The following is a 23,830-nucleotide window of genomic DNA, read 5'->3' on the forward strand; positions in this document are numbered from 1 at the left end:
TACCCTTCCACTGCTGTATAGGCACAATACAACTCTTGCTCCTCTTATAAAAGGAGTGAATGACAGAAGGGCTTTGAACACTACTCTCAGTTTGAGAGCATTCAATACTTTGCCTCATAAGCTGAACATCCCATGACCCTGAGCAGCCTGCTCTTTGAAATGAGTGCCCCAACCTTTCTTGCTGGGGTCTGATGTGATAATATGCCATTCGAAAACAACAATTGGTCAGTTATGAAGAACCAAGGATACTTAGGCACTGTTCTGCTGGAAGAGACTCTGCTCTTAAAGCACCTTTGACTTTCTCTATCAGGAGGACGGATCTTCCCTTGTGAAAGTTCTACTGAATTTTTCCAGTCGCTATTGCAGACAGTAAGACCTTTGTGTATGACCTGGGGGAGGTGTACAGACCGAGGGGGAAGCACTGAAACTGGTAGAGGAATTGAGGATGGATTGGGACAAGTAAGTTGGTGTCTGATGAATCTACAGAGCATCCAATTCCCCAGATTTATCAATAATAGAAATGATTGGGGGTACTCTATCTTACACGACACGAACCTTCACAATTGCTCATTTTTCATTTAATCCAACTACAAACTGAACCAGAATTTTTTGCTTTTCCATCACATCTGGTAGCCTGGCTGGCAGAAGAAATCGGAAAGGTGGACATCCCTAAAACTTCCACCAATGTCACACTAATGTAACTGATATGGTCCACTGATCCTAAATATTTTCCATTCAGGTGTGTGCCCAAAGCTTCACACAGGCACCCCCTGGATGAGTGCGCCCTTAAAAGGACTTCCGCTGTTCTCCCAAGACAGATGCCTTAGATTTTCAAGGCTTCAATAATGAAGATTGAGTACTTCTCCAGTTCCTTTACTAATCTTTTTCCCGGTCCGTAGAAGTTTGCCTCCTTGTATCTATGTTGGAGTTGCCGCCTGTATGCTGGACCCTTTCTTATTTTTTGCTGTTTTTTGTCAGATGATATTCGTCTTGACCTGCTAGTGGTCACCCTTGAGATGGCTGTATCCTGTCTACTCCCAAATAGATTGGATCTGTTGTCTGGTATCTGGCACCAGTTTTCATTTTAAGGCAGGATCTTTACTGCGGAGAACACCGCTCTTGAAAAACATCAATTGACATCTACTGACACATCCGCCTCAGAGTCTCCTGCCAATTTCATCTCTTACAAAGCTGTTACTGCCTTGTCTTTCTTTACTTCCTCCCGAAGGGCTTCTTTAAAGGGTAACTCCACTTTTCTTTTCAATCTGCAGGGCTGTAATTGTCTGTAAAATGCAAGGCACTATGGCTATCTGGAGGTGATCTGCCCCCCTGAAACATAATTTCCTGCTTGAGTGATTGGCTCACTGATTTTCCCAGAAGTCTACATGAAGATACAAGTCTGATTTCTGGCATCCACTGCAACAAAAATGTAATTTTTGGTAAGATACTCCCAATAGGAAATCATGTCTAAAGGGATGCAGACCCTGCTCCTTTCCTCAGAGTCCTGCAGGTGCAGCAGCTGATTGATAATTATGAAACCACTTCCATTAGACTCACTCAGCACATGGGCTTGTTATTGCTGGTCTGCAGGCATCTGCAGATGCTACAGTACGTAAGAGCACTGCAGAGTTGGGTCTAATTTTCAGACTAGAGCCTCCTTGAACATAACCACAAGGTGACGTGTCTTGCCAACTGCAATAATGATGCATCCACCATCAGAGGAGACTGCAGCAGGTTGACCTTTAGCTTTTATAGGGTATACAGTTTTAACAACCTGCAGGCCTTTTTCTCTGACCCCTTCCATTCTTCCTGGATTAACCAGTTTTTCAGCAAAGGGAAATTAGTACTTTCTAACCTTGTGGAGAGTTTCCTCCACTTCACTCCAAGCAATGGCGTCCTTAACTGCCCTTGCAAAAGGCTCTATTGGGCAATCGCCAAGGCCTGCGGCCCCTGTAATGCCTTTTTCTTCTGACAATCTTTACAATTTGGACTTTCTCTGGGAGGAAGTAGAGAGGAGACATTGCTGGAAGTGGCAGCAGAGGAGATATGTTCCGTTTGATCCAGCTCTACCGAGTGGAGGATTAATATTAGCTTTCTATCCTGGATCTGCTCCTTTCGGATTTCTGATCCAGTGTGGTTCATACACTGGCCGGCTAGAGTGCTGATGTCCTTCTAATATAAATAAAAAGCCACAAACGAGGTAGAGCACACCCCATATTTATTGACATACATGTACACACATGATCATAGCTAAATAAATGTTCACCTATTTGAAGTCTTTGTTGTTTTAATTGGAAGTAATTAAATGTAGAATGACTATTTCTTCTCTTTATTCTTAGTGAATTAGGCCCTTAATTAAGAGAAGTTGCACAAGAGTCTTGGCTGTCCGGGTCTCTCCCTGCGCTATTGGCTCCCACTGCTGTCAATCAAAGTCAGTAAGCCAATGAGGAAAAAGAGGTGGCAGCCCAGCTGCTTGCTGTGGGGGCACTCGGCAGGAGTGAGGGGCCACAAACGCCGGCGAGAGCCCCAAGAAGAGGAGGATCTGGGCTTCTCGTGCAAAACCACTGCACAGAGCAGGAAAGTATAACATGTTTGTTGTTTTTAAAGGGAAAAAACCTGACCATGGATACAGCATCTTTAAACCACATATGTGCTCACTTGCAAATAGTTGATACAGAAAGTCCATAAATCCAGTCTCACCCGCTGGTGGATAGTGACATAAAGGGACTGTAATGCATATATCTCTATTATGAACACTAGTGTCATGTAGTAGCACCAGTAACTATGTCATGTAGAAAGTTCTAATAGAGATGGAGTGCTATTGGTCCTGATGAAATATTGCATAAAAGTTAAAGTTCCACAGATGTAATAAGGCTGTCTCCTCAAGCTGTCTGATATATGCATCTAAACAAAGGATACTGTCCCTTAAATTATGCAGTGTGGCTCATCCATCCAAGGAAACTGATCAAAGAATACTTACATGGCTCTCACTGATCACTTGTACAGAAGCGACCATTATACTACATAGTCTTCTATACAGTGTTGGTTGATTTTTGTGTTACACAGTTTGCAAAATTGGGTATATAATTAGTCTAGACATTGAAAAAGTCTTATACATGAGTTATCCCCATATTTATCCCCATACTTAGAGGGAGCAGCAGAGCAAAATATTTTTGGTTGCAATTATAAGTATGTCCATATTTTGTTTTAGAAATATCTTATAGATTGACAACATTTTCATTTTCTTTCCACATTTTCCAAAAATTTGTGGTGAAAAATGACATATACAAAAGACTTTTTATGCCTCTAAGGAAAATATGTTTGGGTGTGCAGTTAGGAAATTAGATGTGTAATTTATGCCCCTATAATGCATGAAAGTGCTCCTTGTTGTGTTGGGCTAGGGTTATGTGGCTAGGCTGTGAAGAAGACTCACATGTGGTATCACCATACTCGGGAGGACTGGCAGAATGTATTTTGGGTGTAATTCTCAGTATGTCCATGCTGTGTGTTAGAAATATCTTATACATTGACAATTTTGTGTTAAAAGATACATTTACATTTTTTTCTACATTTTACCAAAACATGTGGCAAACAAATTACATTTTTAAAAGACTCATTATGCCTCTTAGAAAATATGTTGAGGTGTTAGCTTTCCAAAATGTGGCAATTTTGTTGGCGCTTCCACTGTTCTGGTGCACCAGGGCCTCCAAAAATGTGATAGGTGGTCAGGAAATTAGATGCATGATTTATAAATAATTTATGCTTCTTGAAAGCTCAAAGGTGATCCTTGCATTTTAGACCCGAATGTGGCTAGGCTGTGACATAGTCTTACACATGTGGTATTCCTATTCTTCGGGAGCAGTAGCAGAATGTGTTTTGTGGTGTAACTGCAAATACACCTTTGCCTTGTGTGAAAAATAAGTTGTTAAATTGACAATTTTGTGAAAAAAAACACATTTTATTTATTTTTTCATTTTACAAAGAGCCGTGGAAAAAAATTACAACTTCATAAAATTCACCATGCCTAACACTAAATACCTTGGGGTGTATACTTCCAAAAAGGTATTTTTAGAGGTATTTGTACTATACTAGCATTTTAGGGTCTCAAGTAATGATATAGGCACTGGCAGTCAGTACATCTGGATTGATCAATTTTCAAAGACTCTATAACTTTCAAACAGACTAAATAATATACACTGTTTTTTTTTTTACCAAGGAAATGTAGCATAATACATTTTGGTCTAAATGAAGAAAGATATTTTATAACAGAAAAAAAAGAAAAACACATTTTGTCAAAATCCTTGGTATTTTTCGATAGATAGATAGATAGATAGATAGATAGATAGATAGATAGATAGATAGATAGATAGATAGATAGATAGATAGATAGATAGATAGATAGATAGATAGATAGATAGATAGATAGCAAAAAATAAAAAAACAGTGGTGATTAAATACAACAAGAAGAAAGCTCTATCTGTCAAAAGAAAAAATGATAACAATTTTGTTACAGTGAGTACAGTGTTGCATGCCTGAGTAATAGTCATTCAAATTGTGACAATGCTAAAAATGGCCTGGGCTGGAAGGGGGTGAAATTGTTCGGTATTAAAGTAGTTAAAGGTTTATCTTAAAGAGGACTTGCTATAGTTGTTCCATAATCCAATCAGCCTCCCATTATATCTAGGAACTTTAGCCTGGGTTCACACATATGCAATGTCAGACATTGCATGTGATTCGCACCGCATTGCTGTGCAGCTCACATGCGATGTCTGTGCAAATTCAAATTCAGCTATAAATTTGTATGGCTGAACTCGCACTGGATTTGCACAATAAAGTTGCAGGTACCTTTTTTTTCCCTGCACTGGATTCAGATCGCATGGGTTTTCACACCCATGCGATCTGATTTCTGTCCAAATTCACAGTTCGCACTGCAATCTGCGAACCCATCTAGGGGTGTCATTAACTTTGTATTGACACCTGTAGCGATTTGCAGAGGACAGTGTGATCTGCCTGCGGGGGAGATGCGATGCAGGAACCCGCACTAGAATGGCGCTGGTTTCGCATTGCATATGTGTGAACCTAGGCTCAAAGAAGGTGGTTGGTTACACTGGGCAAACAATTATGTTTTACATTTTTTTTAGACTGGATTATTAAATTTACAGTCTAAGGATTATGTATGCCTTTTTTCTTTCATTTTCTTATTTAAAGTGTTTCCAAACCTTGTGGTAAGGTTATATTCCTACAAATAGGTATGAGGATGCAAAAAAAGTCTGCACTTCGGTGCTCTCAGTCAATTTTAGCTTTGAAAATCTTCAGATGTTTTTTTCAGAGGGAAGTCAGCAAAAGCAACCTTCGTAATTCTGCCAATTAAGGATTAACTTCGATAATCAATTATACACCACACGTTCCCTCTATATGTAAGCATCCTTTCAATAATATGTGCAACCATCTTATGTGTAATCTTTAGAATTTACTGCTGCAAAATATCCAATTTAAAAGTCAAACACAGTGGGGAGAATTCAATAAAGCTGGTGTGGTGTGACACTTTACTTCTGTTAATTGTTCTTGTTAATGTGTTGTGGCTAATTCATAAAACATCTGCGACAATTTTGGTTCTGACAGTGACGTGTGCATCAAATTCAGGTAGTTCTAATTTGCTCCACTTCCACATCATGATGTAAAACCTGTGCCAAATTCTAAATAAAATACCAACAGTTCTCATCTTACAAAAGAGGAATCAATTAAGGCTAAATTTCTTTTGGCGTACAGGGACAGATTTTACTGAAGTGTCTTGCATGCATTCTAAAAGTGGCACAACATGTGCCAAACTCAAATTCAAGTTCTAGACAGGTACATGAATTTGGTGCACGCTGCTCCACTTTTAGAACCTATGTGAGACACTCTTCCAAAATCTGTCTTCGCCTGTCTTTATAAGTTCCAGGGAGTGTGTTCCAAATCTTTCAGGAAAGGTTCCCAAATGCATTGGAGATGCAAAACACAAATACAGTATGTGTTTACCCTGGAGCACATGTATCAGTTCTGTCGCACAGTAAGGTAATGCTAAACATGAACAATGACACAAATTCTGAGACAAATGTATTTTAAAAACAGTAAATGTAAACCCTCACATTGTAAACATTCAATTCAGTTTAAAATAGAAATGAAAGGCAAAACATTTATATATAAATGTACAAAACGTTATAAATACATTTTTTATCCTTTTTATAAGTGATCACATACCCTCTGTTCTCGGCTGTATAGGGAGCACAGGGAGGAGAAACAGCAGTACACTAAGCTTCCCAATGAATGACTGTGCAGGGGGGGAGGGGCATGTCAGGACAAGTCCAGTCACTGCAAACTAAAAATGCTACCTTATTCATTTTAAATATTGACCCAAACTCACCGCTCCATCCATATCTCCAGGCTTTATTCTGTTGAGAAATTGCTGTGAAAAATGCCTCTCTAGCAGTTCTAGCCATGGCCATCCTGAGTGAGGGCAGATGTAAAATTTACTTACTGGAATCCATCTGCCCTTAGTTCAGGCGTGCAGGCAAGAGGGCGTGCCATGCTGAGGAATCCCCTCCTCCTTATTCCAGATGAAAGAAAAAAATGCTCATGTAAACTCCTGGGATGTATGACATAATCTTGGCCTAGGCCAGAATTTAGGAGGCAGCAGAAGAAATGTAAAAAAAAAAAAGTTAAAACAAGTAAATATAAAATACATTCACATCTATTTACGAAGGCTAGTAGCATAAGATTTAAAAATAGATCATCTTGATTGGGAGATATTTATTTCTGCTTTAATGCTTTAAGTCTGCTGCTCTAACGAAAATAAAAAGATGCCCCAGACCACCTCCTTATTGTGTTTCTTAAGTGAAAATCTTTATCATCTCTGTGAAAATCTGTCTCATCTGCAGTGTTTATTACGTTATATACCTGTGCTAACCTGTCCCAATCGACAGCCTAGGACTGAAGGCACAGGGGTCACAAATACCCATAACTATTTTTGCATAGACTTTGCAAAATGAAGGGCAGCCTGATTTGAGTCCAGTTATGTTGCTAGTTTGCTTGATATATGTCCCCCACTGACGCTCATGGATGATCCTATTAAACTGGCTAGGGGGCACCAAACTGAAATTAGGCCATGACTTAAGATATGAATGAATCCATCACTAATTATGTAATCTCCGTTTCAGCTTGATCTGTTTGGTTAGTTACAGCAGTATGTTGACGTTTTTTCCTTTTACACCTATCCTTGCCCAGAAACATTCCAACTCTGTAGATTTCAATTATAACTGTCAAAGCATTTTTACAAATAAAAAAGGTCATGGAGTCATTAAAAACTCCCTGTGCAGTGGCCAAATAAACTCGGTATATAAGAAATGGTCCATCTTGCATCCCAACTGTGATGATAACACTCCACACCTCATTGGTGCAGCATGAGGGCATACTGGGTCTCTTTTTGACAGTTGCTGACTGCGACTTTTCTGTGATGCTTGTTGTTTGAGATGTTGGGGATGCTGTCTGAGTGAGCACTATTGTGAATTGCAGGATTGCCCAGGAAAAAAGACACAAACCAACAACAGTTACAGACATGTTAGTGTTAATTTTTGTCTCCTTGATTAGTTGTAAAACATCAAGTATGTCTGCCCCCAATGCAATGTAAGTCAAGAGAAGCTGACAGAGCTGGTCTCTGCTCATGTGACCTTTTGGCAACAACCAGCGTCCTATGACCAGGACCAAAATTAGCAACTCCTCCATGGCTTGAAGCTCGTTTGAATATTCAGTGTAGACCTGAGAAAGAGCAGAACAGTAGTTTTTACTTTGGGGACAAAACATATGTTTTTATATGTGTGAACAGAGAAGGCTCAAGTTGTTTCACTTTTCAAACAAAGGTTGCAGTTAAAAATACTTTGTTTAATAGATATTGGATAGGAAATGGGTTTCCATACAATATTTTACCTTTTAAAGAATATCTATCTAAAGCTAAAACATTTTTGTTGTTGTTGTTGGTTTAAGATAGAATAGGAAACGGTTAAAACCGCTGTTCATCTTTTTGTGTTTTGTGTCCCATTGGGTTGATTTTTCTTCACTTTATGTCTTGAGACACAACAAGAAGTGAAAATAGAGCTCTCCAAAGTAATTGTCTCTTGGAAAATTGTCACCAGAAAAATTGCCCTTATAGGAAGATTTATCCTATTCCCGTTCCAGGGACAAATGTAAATTTTTGATTTTCTCAGACATTCAGGGCCCATTCGGGTCTTGTCATCCTGATGCATTGCAGTAACGCAATTTTTTTTGTGAATAATGTGTGTTTTGTTAGGGCAGCCAAGTCAAATGAATGGGGTGGCAATGCGTCATGACACCTGAAGAAAAAAAAACATGCACTATTTTTGATAGTGCAGCACATTGCAATGCCCAGTAGTGTGTTACTCTGCATTGTGGTGTGCTGCAAGGCATATCACTTTGGAATTGTGCACATATTTATGTGCTCAGAAGACACCTCAAGTTGACTTTTATCTTGGTGTGACCATAATCTACTGTCAAGCAAATTTGAAAGCAGCCAAAAGTTCCTGAGACCCATCAGGTTTTGTATTTATTAAAGAAAACTAGTGCTGAGAGAAAGATGACGGCTGACCTCTTTCAGAAAATGCTGATTGCCTGATTGTGTCTGGCTTCAATTCTTTTGGAGTCACAAACCCAAAAGTAAAGTCAGAAAAAACTCAGAAATGACCTGCTTACTTTCTCCAGGCTTGTGAGGCAGTAAGTATTAAAACTGAACTTTATAGCCATAGCTGACCTGCCTGCTTGGCCCCTGTAGTGGGTTATTCCATTTTGGTTGACACTGTTTCTGACTCTTGATACAGCACTGGCTTAGTTTCTCAGGTTTTGGCCTATTATCCGTGAAATTAGTGGTATTAAATGTAGATCTAGGGAATGGGAGGACACTGTCTGAAAGGAAATGCAGCATAGGGAGATGGACCTAGAAGCATATCCCAATGCCACCACTCATTATAACTGGGTTGAGGCCTAGTCTCTGTACAACTCTGTACTGGTCTTGTCAGCAGCAGAGAAATTTTTTTATTTTTTACAACAAAGTGTAGCACTGACTCCTATACTTTTGGATTCCCCTGGGTTACCCGTAGCAACTGCATGCAGAATTCTTAGCACTTTACGTTCTTGGCTCAGTCAATGATCAGTCTAGGGGTAGATGTTTTTGTTGTTTTTATTTTATATTGGGATGGGAGAAGGGATGAGTGGGATACTCCAACCTTGAACTATTCACTAATAGCTATTCACTTCTAACTTGAGGATGTGGCTAAGCCGCTACTTCATCCTGCCACTTGATTGAAGCTGTGATAAATGTTCCTGTTTGTATTTCTCTTCAGGGTACTCCCCCAGTACCCCCTTTCTCTATACCGGCTAGCACCGGCTAGCACCCACCCACTGACTACTCTCTCCGGAGTGGACCCCTTCCTGGGCAGCCCGCTGGGCTAGATCCTCTGTACTCACGATACTGCTTTCCAGATTCTTGCAGTGCCCCTTTTTTCACTATAAATTGGTCTAAATCCATCCTAATTGACCCACTAGGAGCACCCCTCCCTGCCTACGCTACTCAAATTGCTGTAGACAATTCTTTTAAATACTTAGGGGTGGTGGTATCTCCTGGGCCCTCAAAATATCCCAAACTGAACCTTTCCCCTCTGCTGGATAGGCAGAGACTAAAAAGCCTAAGTTGGTGTAAACTTCCCCTGTTGGTAGGGCGAGTTAACCTAATAAAGATGATCAGGGCCCCCGCAGCTCCTGTATATTTTCCATAATTCCCCTATGTGAATTTCCAATAAATGGTTTAAAAGCAAAGAATCCCAACTCCGAGATCTCATGTGAAAAAAGAAAAAGGCTTGAATCAGCTTATCCACTACAGTATAGTAAGGACAGAGGGAGTTTGGTGGTCCCGCATCCCAGAATGTAATTTATGGCATCTCAGATGCAACAGTTTACTGGCTGGGGACAGTGTGGCAACTCAAACCCTATAGCTCAGGGATCCTTAAACTACGGCCCTCCAGCTGTTGCAGAACTACACATCCCATGAGGCAATGTAAAACTCTGACATTCACAGACATGACTAGGCATGATGGGAATTGTAGTTCCTGAACAGCTGGAGGGCCGTAGTTTGAAGACCCCTGCTATAGCTAAATTGATAAACTCGTCTAACCCTATCTTGCCTGCTAGCTCCAACTTGGAGATGGACCTATCGAACCTACCCTCCTCTTCCCCCACTGCATTTCTTCTTCTTCAAAAAAATGGAAGGTCACGAAAAAGGCACTGAATATTACTGGCTCTTAAGATTTTACTCCCCTCGTTATAACCCTAATTTTCCCAAACTTTTCAAATTGCAGGGATTCTCAGCATGGCAACAAAGGGGTGTGGTACTACTCTGAAGGCATATGATCATTTATGCACTGAATCCTCATTATTTCCTAAGAAATTCTACTAATATCTTCAACTTAGACATGCATTACAAGCCCAAAAACAAACGCTTAATTTAACAGTATCTAGCTAAGCCTTAGTGAATGAGGTCCTACAATCCAGTACCCATAAAGGTTTGATCTTCTGTATATATCTGGAGTTGCTGTCCTCCATTCAAGATCATGCTCAGTTGAAATGTAGACCACACTGGGTGGGGGATATAGAAGGCATTGATGGTGATCAATGGGATATGGCTTTAGAATCGATCCTTTTTACATCCTTATCGGCCTCCTACAAGCTCTCGCAGCTTTTAATTTCCATACAGCTTACTGTACACCCGTTTGAATGGAGTAATATACATAGGAGTGATTTTTTCACATGATCTGGTGATGCCCAAAGCTCACACGTAATTGGACCGAGGTCCTTCAAACTATCTCTATGCTCGCCCAAGTGCCTGTACCTCTAACCCCCCTGGTGTGCCTACTTGGAGCTGTGGATGCTGAAATGTACCTGCTGGGTATATACTGTACATTATGATAACTAGATTGTTGTACTTAGCTAGGAAATTAATTGCTAGGCTCTGGATATCACCCACGACTCCTAGAAAGAAATGGGTTGAGTATGTTAATTCTCTTCTGCTCAGGGAACAATTGGAAACAATTGGCTTATCGGCACCGTAGTGCGCTACGGAAATTTAATCTTATTTGGCAGAGCTGGCTGGATTCTCCCGGCCTTGCTCCTTCAAAGCTAGCAATGGATAGACTCTTACAAATTTAAGTTGGTACGGCTCGACTGTTAAGGGGTCAGAAATGCTCTACCCACCTAATGTGTCAGCTATGTTAATTTTCTTCTGAGTTCATAGTATGTTACTCAGAACAGAGTTAAGAAAAACAGAAAGAAATGGCACATAGTTTATTGAACTATGAGCTTGAGTTGATTTGTTTTGTTTTTGTTTACACTCTTTTACCTTGCGCCTTCTTTTGCACAGATTGATCACTGTCTTCTGTATGCATATTATGTATGATTTCTATTGACTATTATGTCTTTGCATTGTTCAGATGCTTTTTTTAGATAATAAAAAAGAGTCTGGATTATAAAAAAAACCTGAACTCTAGGTAGATATAGAAGACACAATTTAATACAAAACTATAAATATTAATAAGTCAATAACTGCATTACTGTAAATGAAAGCACTGTAACCACCTGAATTTGACTGGATTTAGCCTCTTCCAAACCCTGTACAGCAGGACTGGAGTGTAAGAGGAAGTAGCTGCACAAGAAGTAGCAGCACAAACAGTTTACATGCTGCCAAGAAGCATGCTAATAGGAGAAGAGCAGAGTGGCAGAAAGAGTAGCTCATGTTGCTTCTACTTTCACTGTCTAGTTACAGGCCGGGGTGGGTTGACGATGACCTGGGTTCAGAGAAAGCAGGTAATTACTTCCAGTCCAGGCCAATTATGACATTCATCTCCTACATGCATAAAACATCATTTCTTTTTTAGAACCCCCAAACGTTATAGATTTTTTAAGAAAAGGCCCTAGAGAATAAAATGTAGGGTATTATATATTTTTATGTCACACGGCATTTGCACGGAGGTTTTTGAAATGCACATTTTTTGGAAAAAATACACTTTAATTAATTTGAATGCACAAAAACACAATATAATGCCAAATATTTTGTAAAGTATAAAAAATGATGTCACGCTGACTAAATAGATACAAAATATGTTGCGCTTTATGATTGCGTCCTTCTGTGGAATGAGACCAAACTACGTTAAAAGCCTTCACAGGTTACCAGTTTTGGTTTACACAGGAGGTCTGGAGCTAGAATGTGTGGTGCAATCTCCATTTACATATGCGTGTGGGACCAGATCGTTTGTTGTGACAGCATGGGCTGTGACAAGTCCTTTTTATGGAGAGATCTGGGGTCTTGTAGACCCCAGACCTCTGCTCTGGCTTCCAACCCAGCCGAAACAGATCAGACTAATTGGCTGCTTCCATGGCTGGTAACGGACAGGTTAACAAAGACCCGAAACTGGAAGTGACAAAATAATTGTTACTTCCAGTTTATGATGTCACACAGTGGAAGGAACACTAGCAGCTCTCTTACTGTGTGCCCTGTGCTGGATGCTGCTGGTTGCATCCTTACTGGGCTCCCTGTTCGCTCAGGTCGGACCCCCTTCCACCACCAGTAAAAGTAATCCAGCAGCTCTTTTGCCACTCCAAACACTTATACTGACTTTGTAATCACTGGCTGCAAACACCTTGGTCATCGCTGCAGCGTACCACTACGTTTCTGGAACTAATACTGGAATATTAATATTGCAGAAAAGCTGGTTTTGAAATGTTGTCTTTTAATAAGCTATTCATTTGTTTATCATTTTTGACTGGAATTCTACTTTAAAGCTATTTTCAGACGGAGGTCAGCATGGTAGTCTACTTATTTCTTTCAGCACAGATTTTCTTTGAGAACTGACCAAAAGGAATTTTTCTCAAACACCATCCAGTAAGTGTTCTTTCATTGGAATTAGCTAGTAAAGCAGCCTAATTACTATTTCCACTTCAATGCTGATATTTTTAGCCTGTGTTTAGTTTAAAAAAGGGATTGTAATAAACATAGGCATATAATTTAGACAAACTTACTAAACCTGAACTCCTGTCACCTGATAAAAACCCAGTTTTGGTAGCCATCCATAGTAAGGCTCTAATGCTCGTTCAGGGTAAAGCCTAATACACATGGGCCGAATGTTGGGTGAAATCGGTCGGTTCAATAGAAACCGGCCTAAGTTCGGCCGCAGGTCCGACAGAAGCCAGCCATTTGGGCTAAAAGGGGCATGACCAAAAAGGGTCTACCTACCGGCTCCTGATCAGTGTTCTCAGCCAATGGCTAAGAGTGCTGACTGGAATGTTCTGGTGGGGAGGGGGGGATCCCCCATCCCCCTGTCAGAACAGAATAGCATAGCAGGGGAGGGGAATAGCATAGCAGGGGAACATCAGATTGTTAGTACAGCAGCTCTGACCTGAGCTGTCAGCTTTTTTTTTTTCGTTCAGCTCGCTGGATTAAACAAAAAAAAAACTATTCATTTGTATGGGGCTTTAAGGGAATGTAGTAGACAGAATTACTTATCTTATTCCTTGCAGCTACAAGCCTCTTTTCCACTCTTCCTCACCTGACAACCATTCCCGTGAGGCTGATCCTGTTTGTTGGTCTTGCAGCCACCCCCTAGCTCACATGCAATGAAGGACAACATTGATCAAATCATGCCAACATTCTAGAGCCGGAGTAGAGAAGAGTGTCAGCTTCTAGGAAGCAAGGAATAAGATAAGTATTCCTCTCAGTCATACACCCTACATTAAACCAGCAATACAGCTTTGCTATGGGTGTGCAGATGGGTGGTACTACCAAAAGGGAATTTTTATAAGCTGACCAGAGTTTAACTTTAAAATTTCCTGGCCCAAACTGAACAAATTATCTTTAATGCTCAAATTTTAAAATCCAAGCAACTTCAAGGAGCATATTGCAACACCTGTGCACAAAATTGTTATTATTATCAGTTATTCTCAGCAACCAATCATGTTTTCGCTTTCTAGCTTCTACTGCAGTAAATCACTGCAGTGTTGTTGAAAAAGTTTGGCTTGCTGCTATAGGCACAAGTTAATTTAGGAACATAGCTTCAATTCTGTTTGCTGTATATGTTCCGAAATGTTTTAGAGCCGGGTCACACTATTGCGATGCGGGAAGGCTGCGAATTCGCAGCCTTTTCCCGCATCGCACACGCACCCCCGGCAGTTCACACTGCCATATGCGATCCGCTGGGGGTGTCAATGTAATCTTAACGACACCCCCAGTTTGATCGCATATCGCAGTGCGATCGTGCAGTTCGCACAGGATGGGATCGCACAAGTGTGAACCGCTGTGCGATCCGATCCTGATGCGGCTGCAAAAATGCCTCCTGTGCGTGTTTGCACCGGGTGCGATGCGAATTTAGCCATACAAACTGTATGGCTAAACTCGCACCGCACAGCTGATCGCATGTAATGTCGGAGCAGTGCGCTCCGACATTACATGCGAACCCGGCACTCGCATCAGTGTGAACCGGGTCTTAAAGTCAATAAAGTGTTACTAAACCCACAACAGTAAAATCAGTCTGTATATACAATAAAGCATGCTTGTTATACTCACTGTGGAACCTAAGAGGTTAGTCCTCTGCATTGTTGATCCTGTATGCACAAATCCTCCCCTTCTTGCCATAGGCGTGCGCAGCCTATTGCATTAGGGTGTGCACCCCAAAGCTCAAACACACATGCGTGTGTATATATATATATATATATATATATATATATATATACATACACGCATGTCAAAAGTATTGGGACGCCTGCCTTTACACACACATGAACTTTAATGGCATCCCAGTCTTAGTCCGTGGGCTTCAATATTGAGTTGGCCCACCCTTTGCAGCTATTCCAGCATCAACTCTTCAGGGAAGGCTGTCCACAAGGTTTAGGAGTGTGTCTATGGGAACGTTTGACCATTCTTCCAGAAGCAAAGTAGTGACGTCAGGCACAGATGTTGGACGAGAAGGCCTGGCTCGCAGTCTTTGCTCTAATTCATCCCAAAGGTGTTCTATCGGGTTGAGGTCAGGACTCTGTGCAGACCAGTCAAGTTCCTCCACCTCAAACTCACTCATCCATGTCTTTATGGTCCTTGCTTTGTGCATTGGTCCAAATCATTTGGTGGAGGGGGGATTATGGTGTGGGGTGTTTTTCAGGGGTTGGGCTTGGCCCCTTAGACTCTTAGGGCATCAGCATACCAAGACATTTTGGACAATTTTATGCTCCCAAATTTGTGGGATGGCCCCTTCCTGTTCCAACATGACTGCACACCAGTGCACAAAGCAAGGTCTATAAAGACATGGACTTAGTATGGGTGGTGTAAAATTAACTTCAAGTGCAATAATTTACATTATAATAGTAACTAAAAAATATAAAATGAAGTGTAACAATCTAAAAAATAAAAATTCCAAAGTGCTCTACTGGTATGAACCTTCCAACTAAAAAGTTTTTGCACTTAAGTTAAATTGTATGGCAAATATCTGTAGAGGCTGTAGAGGGGTTCCACCATCACTGCTAAGTTTTGAAAAAGATGTATGCCTTATTTTCCTTTTGATGTGTATTACAGGTGAAATTACATGTAAGGCACTGATATGGACTGATAGGCAGCACTAATAGGCACTTGTTCTCAGCACTGACTGGCACTGATGAGGCTGCACTGATGGGCACTGATTGGCAGCACTGAGAGGTGGCACTTATTGGCAGCACTGATGGGAACTGATAGGTGGCACTGATAGGCAGCACTGATTGGCAGCACTGCTGGGCACTAATAGGCATCACTGACGGCTACTGATAGGCGGCATTGGTGGGCACTGATTGGTGGCACTGATAGGAAGCACTGATAGGCACTGTTAGATGTCACTAATGGGCACTGATGAGGCGGCAATGGTTGGCACTGATGAGATGGCACTACTGGGCACTGATAGGTGGCACTACTGGGCACCACTTATAGACACTAACAGGGGAGAGGGGAGTTTCACATTCAGCAGACAGTGAGACTTGCAAGAGCCGCTCAGTGTGTGTGCAGTGGCGTACCTAGAGCATTTGGCACCCGGGGCGGATCCTATATCTGGCACCTCCCCCCCCCAACTTTAAAATGTAAAAACACCCACAAAAATTTGTAATGTTTTCAAGAATATTTATTGCACAAAATTCACAGCCCCCCCCCCCCCATCACAGTGCCCCTTGCAGTCTGCCCCCCGTCTCTCTAATCACAGTTCCCCCTTTTGCACTCTCTGCCTCCCCTGCACAGTCCTACCTTCAGCATAGATAGATAGCTAATATTATTAGCAAAGGAGTTATTCAGAGACTGTGGACATGATACAGGAGATGGTCAGAGACTGTGGACATGATACAGGAGATGGTCAGAGACTGTGGACATGATACAGGAGATGGTCAGAGACTGGGGACATGATACAGGAGATGGTCAGAGACTGCGGACATGATACAGGAGATAGTCAGAGACTGTGGACATGATACAGGAGATAGTCAGAGACTGTGGACATGATACAGGAGATGGTCAGAGACTGTGGACATGATACAGGAGATAGTCAGAGACTGTGGACATGATACAGGAGATAGTCAGAGACTGCGGACATGATACAGGAGATGGTCAGAGATTTTGGACATGATACAGGAGATAGTCAGAGACTGCAGACATGATACAGGAGATGGTCAGAGATTTTGGACATGATACAGGAGATAGTCAGAGACTGCGGACATGATACAGGAGATAGTCAGAGACTGCGGACATGATACAGGAGATGGTCAGAGACTGCAGACATGATACAGGAGATGGTCAGAGACTGCGGACATGATACAGGAGATGGTCAGAGACTGCGGACATGATACAGGAGATGGTCAGAGACTGCGGACATGATACAGGAGATAGTCAGAGACTGTGGACATGATACAGGAGATAGTCAGAGACTGCGGACATGATACAGGAGATAGTCAGAGACTGCGGACATGATACAGGAGATAGTCAGAGACTGCGGACATGATACAGGAGATGGTCAGAGATTTTGGACATGATACAGGAGATAGTCAGAGACTGCAGACATGATACAGGAGATGGTCAGAGACTGCGGACATGATACAGGAGATGGTCAGAGACTGCGGACATGATACAGGAGATGGTCAGAGATTTTGGACATGATACAGGAGATGGTCAGAGACTGCAGACATGATACAGGAGATAGTCAGAGACTGCAGACATGATACAGGAGATGGTCAGAGACTGCGGACATGATACAGGAGATGGTCAGAGACTGCGGACATGATACAGGAGATGGTCAGAGACTGCGGACATGATACAGGAGATAGTCAGAGACTGTGGACATGATACAGGAGATAGTCAGAGACTGCGGACATGATACAGGAGATAGTCAGAGACTGCGGACATGATACAGGAGATAGTCAGAGACTGCGGACATGATACAGGAGATGGTCAGAGATTTTGGACATGATACAGGAGATGGTCAGAGACTGCAGACATGATACAGGAGATAGTCAGAGACTGCAGACATGATACAGGAGATAGTCAGAGACTGCAGACATGATACAGGAGATAGTCAGAGACTGCGGACATGATACAGGAGATGGTCAGAGATTTTGGACATGATACAGGAGATGGTCAGAGACTGCAGACATGATACAGGAGATAGTCAGAGACTGCAGACATGATACAGGAGATGGTCAGAGACTGCGGACATGATACAGGAGATGGTCAGAGACTGCGGACATGATACAGGAGATGGTCAGAGACTGCGGACATGATACAGGAGATAGTCAGAGACTGTGGACATGATACAGGAGATAGTCAGAGACTGCGGACATGATACAGGAGATAGTCAGAGACTGCGGACATGATACAGGAGATAGTCAGAGACTGCGGACATGATACAGGAGATGGTCAGAGATTTTGGACATGATACAGGAGATGGTCAGAGACTGCAGACATGATACAGGAGATAGTCAGAGACTGCAGACATGATACAGGAGATAGTCAGAGACTGCAGACATGATACAGGAGATGGTCAGAGACAGCAGACATGATACAGGAGATGGTCAGAGACTGAGGACATGATACAGGAGATAGTCAGAGACTGCGGACATGGTACAGGAGATAGTCAGAGACTGTGGACATGATACAGGAGATAGTCAGAGACTGCGGACATGATACAGGAGATAGTCAGAGACTGTGGACATGATACAGGAGATAGTCAGAGACTGCGGACATGATACAGGAGATAGTCAGAGACTGCGGACATGATACAGGAGATAGTCAGAGACTGCGGACATGATACAGGAGATGGTCAGAGATTTTGGACATGATACAGGAGATGGTCAGAGACTGCAGACATGATACAGGAGATAGTCAGAGACTGCAGACATGATACAGGAGATAGTCAGAGACTGCAGACATGATACAGGAGATAGTCAGAGACTGCGGACATGATACAGGAGATGGTCAGAGATTTTGGACATGATACAGGAGATGGTCAGAGACTGCAGACATGATACAGGAGATAGTCAGAGACTGCAGACATGATACAGGAGATGGTCAGAGACTGCGGACATGATACAGGAGATGGTCAGAGACTGCGGACATGATACAGGAGATGGTCAGAGACTGCGGACATGATACAGGAGATAGTCAGAGACTGTGGACATGATACAGGAGATAGTCAGAGACTGCGGACATGATACAGGAGATAGTCAGAGACTGCGGACATGATACAGGAGATAGTCAGAGACTGCGGACATGATACAGGAGATGGTCAGAGATTTTGGACATGATACAGGAGATGGTCAGAGACTGCAGACATGATACAGGAGATAGTCAGAGACTGCAGACATGATACAGGAGATGGTCAGAGACAGCAGACATGATACAGGAGATGGTCAGAGACTGAGGACATGATACAGGAGATAGTCAGAGACTGCGGACATGGTACAGGAGATAGTCAGAGACTGTGGACATGATACAGGAGATAGTCAGAGACTGCGGACATGATACAGGAGATGGTCAGAGATTTTGGACATGATACAGGAGATGGTCAGAGACTGCAGACATGATACAGGAGATAGTCAGAGACTGCAGACATGATACAGGAGATAGTCAGAGACTGCGGACATGATACAGGAGATGGTCAGAGACAGCAGACATGATACAGGAGATAGTCAGAGACTGAGGACATGATACAGGAGATAGTCAGAGACTTCAGACATGATACAGGAGATGGTCAGAGACTGAGGACATGATACAGGAGATAGTCAGAGACTGCGGACATGATACAGGAGATAGTCAGAGACTGCGGACATGATACAGGAGATAGTCAGAGACTGCGGACATGATACAGGAGATGGTCAGAGATTTTGGACATGATACAGGAGATGGTCAGAGACTGCAGACATGATACAGGAGATAGTCAGAGACTGCAGACATGATACAGGAGATAGTCAGAGACTGCAGACATGATACAGGAGATGGTCAGAGACAGCAGACATGATACAGGAGATGGTCAGAGACTGAGGACATGATACAGGAGATAGTCAGAGACTGCGGACATGGTACAGGAGATAGTCAGAGACTGTGGACATGATACAGGAGATAGTCAGAGACTGCGGACATGATACAGGAGATAGTCAGAGACTGTGGACATGATACAGGAGATAGTCAGAGACTGCGGACATGATACAGGAGATAGTCAGAGACTGCGGACATGATACAGGAGATGGTCAGAGATTTTGGACATGATACAGGAGATGGTCAGAGACTGCAGACATGATACAGGAGATAGTCAGAGACTGCAGACATGATACAGGAGATAGTCAGAGACTGCAGACATGATACAGGAGATAGTCAGAGACTGCGGACATGATACAGGAGATGGTCAGAGATTTTGGACATGATACAGGAGATGGTCAGAGACTGCAGACATGATACAGGAGATAGTCAGAGACTGCAGACATGATACAGGAGATGGTCAGAGACTGCGGACATGATACAGGAGATGGTCAGAGACTGCGGACATGATACAGGAGATGGTCAGAGACTGCGGACATGATACAGGAGATAGTCAGAGACTGTGGACATGATACAGGAGATAGTCAGAGACTGCGGACATGATACAGGAGATAGTCAGAGACTGCGGACATGATACAGGAGATGGTCAGAGATTTTGGACATGATACAGGAGATGGTCAGAGACTGCAGACATGATACAGGAGATGGTCAGAGACAGCAGACATGATACAGGAGATGGTCAGAGACTGAGGACATGATACAGGAGATAGTCAGAGACTGCGGACATGGTACAGGAGATAGTCAGAGACTGTGGACATGATACAGGAGATAGTCAGAGACTGTGGACATGATACAGGAGATGGTCAGAGATTTTGGACATGATACAGGAGATGGTCAGAGACTGCAGACGTGATACAGGAGATAGTCAGAGACTGCGGAGATGATACAGGAGATAGTCAGAGACTGAGGACATGATACAGGAGATGGTCAGAGACTGAGGACATGATACAGGAGATGGTCAGAGACTACAGACATGATACAGGAGATGGTCAGAGACTGCAGACATGATACAGGAGATAGTCAGAGACTGCAGACATGATACAGGAGATAGTCAGAGACTGTGGACATGATAGAAGATAGAAGAGCACTAGGGGGGCCGGAGAGCACAGACGAAGCAGAGGAGGAGCTGAAGGGCACGGTTAGCGGGGGGGGGGGGCTAGAGAGAATTAAGAGGGGGTTTGGAAAGCATTGTAGGGGGGTTGGAAGGCGCAGGGGTTGGAGAGCACTGGGGGGGGGGGGGGCGAGCAGGGAAAACCAGGGGGATGGAGAACACTGGGGGGGGGCAGGGAGCTCTTGGGGGGCGGGCAAGGAAAACCAGGGGGGTGCAGAGAGCACTGGGGGGGAGACAGGGAGCATAGGGGGGAGGGAGATGAAAAGCACTGTGGGGAGCTGAAGAGCATGGGGGGGGGGGGGTTGGTAAAGAACAGGGGGGTCTGGTGGTGGGGGGATTAGGAGCACCGGGGGGCTAGCAAAAGAAGTTGTATAGGAGGGGGATGGGGCAGCTGCATATAGATGAATTGATCTTTCCCTATTCTTCCTGCAGGAGGGAAAGGAGGAGAAGCAGTTATTCAGCAGCTGCAGAAAGAATAGAGAAAGACGAATTCCTCTATATGCAGCTTCCCCACCCCCCTCCTATCCAGCACACACACACTTGGGCAATAGGCATGCACTCACTTCCCGCCGAGGCTCCTCCCCTTTTCCCCGCCGAGGCCCCGCCCCCTTCTTCATGCCGCAGCTCCGCCCCCTTGTTCCTGCCCCGGCTCCGCCCCCCGCTAGCAGCACGGACTGAAGGAGCTGCCACTACAGCTGCCTTCACACTGCGATGGGGGATCTCAGAGAACGCCGGCTGACACCCCACAGTGCGTGCCCCCCCCCCATTTGGTACCCCACTGTGTGTGTGACACTGTCATATAATGTAGCTGCTTTCAGGGAGAAAGCCCAGCTGTCAAGGTGATGTCGGGGGTGGGCGGGATCGAGCAGCTGTCAAACACCAGCCAATGATTGGGCTGCTTAAGAAAGGGGCGGAGCCACATAAACGAAGCTGCGGCCCAGATCCCATCCCATTGGCTGGTGTTTGATAGCTGTTCGTCCCGCCCTCCCCCGACATCACCCCTGAGTTTTGACAGCTCGTCTTTCTTTCCCCCTGCAAGCAGTAAGATTACCTGACAGTGTCACACACACTGAGCGGCTCTGACAAGCCTCACTGTCTGCTGGAGCCAACAGCACAGCCGCCTCTCCACCAAGTATCTCACTACCCTCAGTGGCAGAGATGGAGATCTCGGGAGACAGCTGGCCCAACACTAATAGACACAGGGTGATTAGGGTGTGCCCAGGCACACCCGGCACACCCCGTGCGCACGCCTATGCTTCTTGCATTGTCTCCAAAACATGTCTGGGTAAGACAGAGTTAGTGGAGTCAGGCTGCACATGGTCAGTTTGGTGTGTATTGCTAGAGAGTTTTTATTTTTTCTTGGGAGAGTGCATGTGATCAGCACAGGGCCAATCAGCACTGTTCAGACAGAGGGTCAGAGGTCCTGCATCCTAATAGGACAGCCAGTGCAGTATAAAAAAACTCCTCCTACAAGCTTTAACGAGACACTGGTAGAAGTCACAAGACTGCTACATACTGCTGATGAGAAAAGGTATTTAGCAGTTTACATTTACTAAAATTATTGCATTCCATGTTCTATGTATTGTGGGAGACCAGATATAGTGAATGCATGGTCCTGGGTTTAGTAACACTTTAATGATTTAAAAAGGCAACTATATTATCTAAATGCTGCATATGTAGTAATTTACCTACTTCATGTAGTGAGCTGACAATGCTACCCCTGCTGCAATAAAATCCCAAATAGGGTTGTCTCCCTCTTAGTCCAGTAGAGGAGAACTCAGACAGGGCTGACAACACTGCTTAGGATTTCAGTGTGGCAGATGCAGTCTTGTTAGTTCACTAAAGGAAGATAGAAGCTCTCTGATTTTTTGACAGATTGGCATGTAATTTGCAGCATTTTTAAAACATAGGGAAGTGTGCATATTTTGCAGAGATACAGAAACATACGCTTTAAATAATACATGTCTGTAGTTAAAAGATACATACACTGTCCATACACTCATGATGTGTCGTATTGCTTAATCCAATTCTGACATCTAGGAGAGCCAGTTCAATGATAAAAATCGGCGGAAGAACCGAACACAGATATATAAACACCGTGGGAGAAAACCTAGAACAGAGCAGATGTAGGTCACTTTTGTAGCACATTTTTAGACCTGCTTACAGCCATGTGAGGGTTATTTTAAAACACATGAGACACTGCTATTAGGTGCAAGATCATGTTTTTCAACTAAAACATTCCTGTATTTGGTGACATAAAACCATGAAGTGGCCAGTCCATCCTTTTTAACCTCATGGGTTAAGCGGCCTGGTGGCCTATTTTGTGCTTTTGGGTCTCCAGCAGAATAGTATTGTAGCCCAGTGTCTGCTGACTGTGTGATTTTCTATTTGCTCGCCCTCTCCCTCTGCTGTACAGAGACAGGGCAGCTGTGCTGCGGGGTTTCTTTTCCCCTCCCACAGCTATCCTGCTGGCTGTGAGCAGAGCGGGCTGTGTGAGACTCCCTCGCTCATCCCCTTCCCTCTAGTGGCTAGAGCATGCCATGCAAGCCTTGGATTAATAGGGCTTTCCCAGGGCCCAGAAAAAAAAAAAAAAAGAGGATCACTGAGAGCTTAATGCCCCATACACACGTGTAGATTATCTGAAGACTTTTGTCTGCAGACTTACCAAAACCATATAATATGAGGTCAAGCCTAAACACTTTCAATTTGTATGCAATCCGGCAGGCCCTTGCACTACATAGAAAAGGTAAGTCTGCAGACAAAAGTCTTCAGATAATCTGCACGTGTGTATGGGGCATAAGGGAGCCTGTCTCAGCTATTTGCAACCTGAAACTTAGCAAACAGATTTGGACCCTCAGCCCTTACATCCTATCATGATTCAGCTGAAAAAGTGAGAAGATGGTGGAATCTTGAAGTACCCTGAACTAATCAGGGCTGTGTGAGAAGAAGAAGCAATGTTGGAGAGTAAAATGAAAAGCCCGAGATAAGACACTGCTGCTGAGGTCAGAGTGGCTAGTGCAGCCAGTGGCGATCCAGAGATAGAG

General features: G+C 43.4%; 1 protein-coding gene across 2 annotated transcripts in view; it reads right to left on the bottom strand.

Moving 5' to 3' along the window:
• Positions 1-6,801: 6,801 nt before the first annotated feature.
• LOC309568582 (transmembrane protein 26-like) overlaps positions 6,802-23,830 on the bottom strand; it is a 58,697-nt gene continuing 41,668 nt past the window's right edge. For both annotated transcript variants that reach the window (XM_082274288.1, XM_082274289.1), the window contains exons 3-4: positions 22,773-22,896; positions 6,802-7,794 (exon numbers count right to left, since the gene is read on the bottom strand). In XM_082274288.1, the coding sequence (XP_082130414.1) occupies positions 7,177-7,794; positions 22,773-22,896 (742 nt within the window). In that variant the 3' untranslated portion in view covers positions 6,802-7,176. The remainder of the gene's footprint in view (positions 7,795-22,772; positions 22,897-23,830) is intronic.

The sequence above is a fragment of the Pelophylax lessonae genome (assembly GCF_965119305.1).
Source record: "Pelophylax lessonae genome assembly, chromosome: 12".
In the NCBI taxonomy this organism is placed as follows: domain Eukaryota; kingdom Metazoa; phylum Chordata; class Amphibia; order Anura; family Ranidae; genus Pelophylax; species Pelophylax lessonae.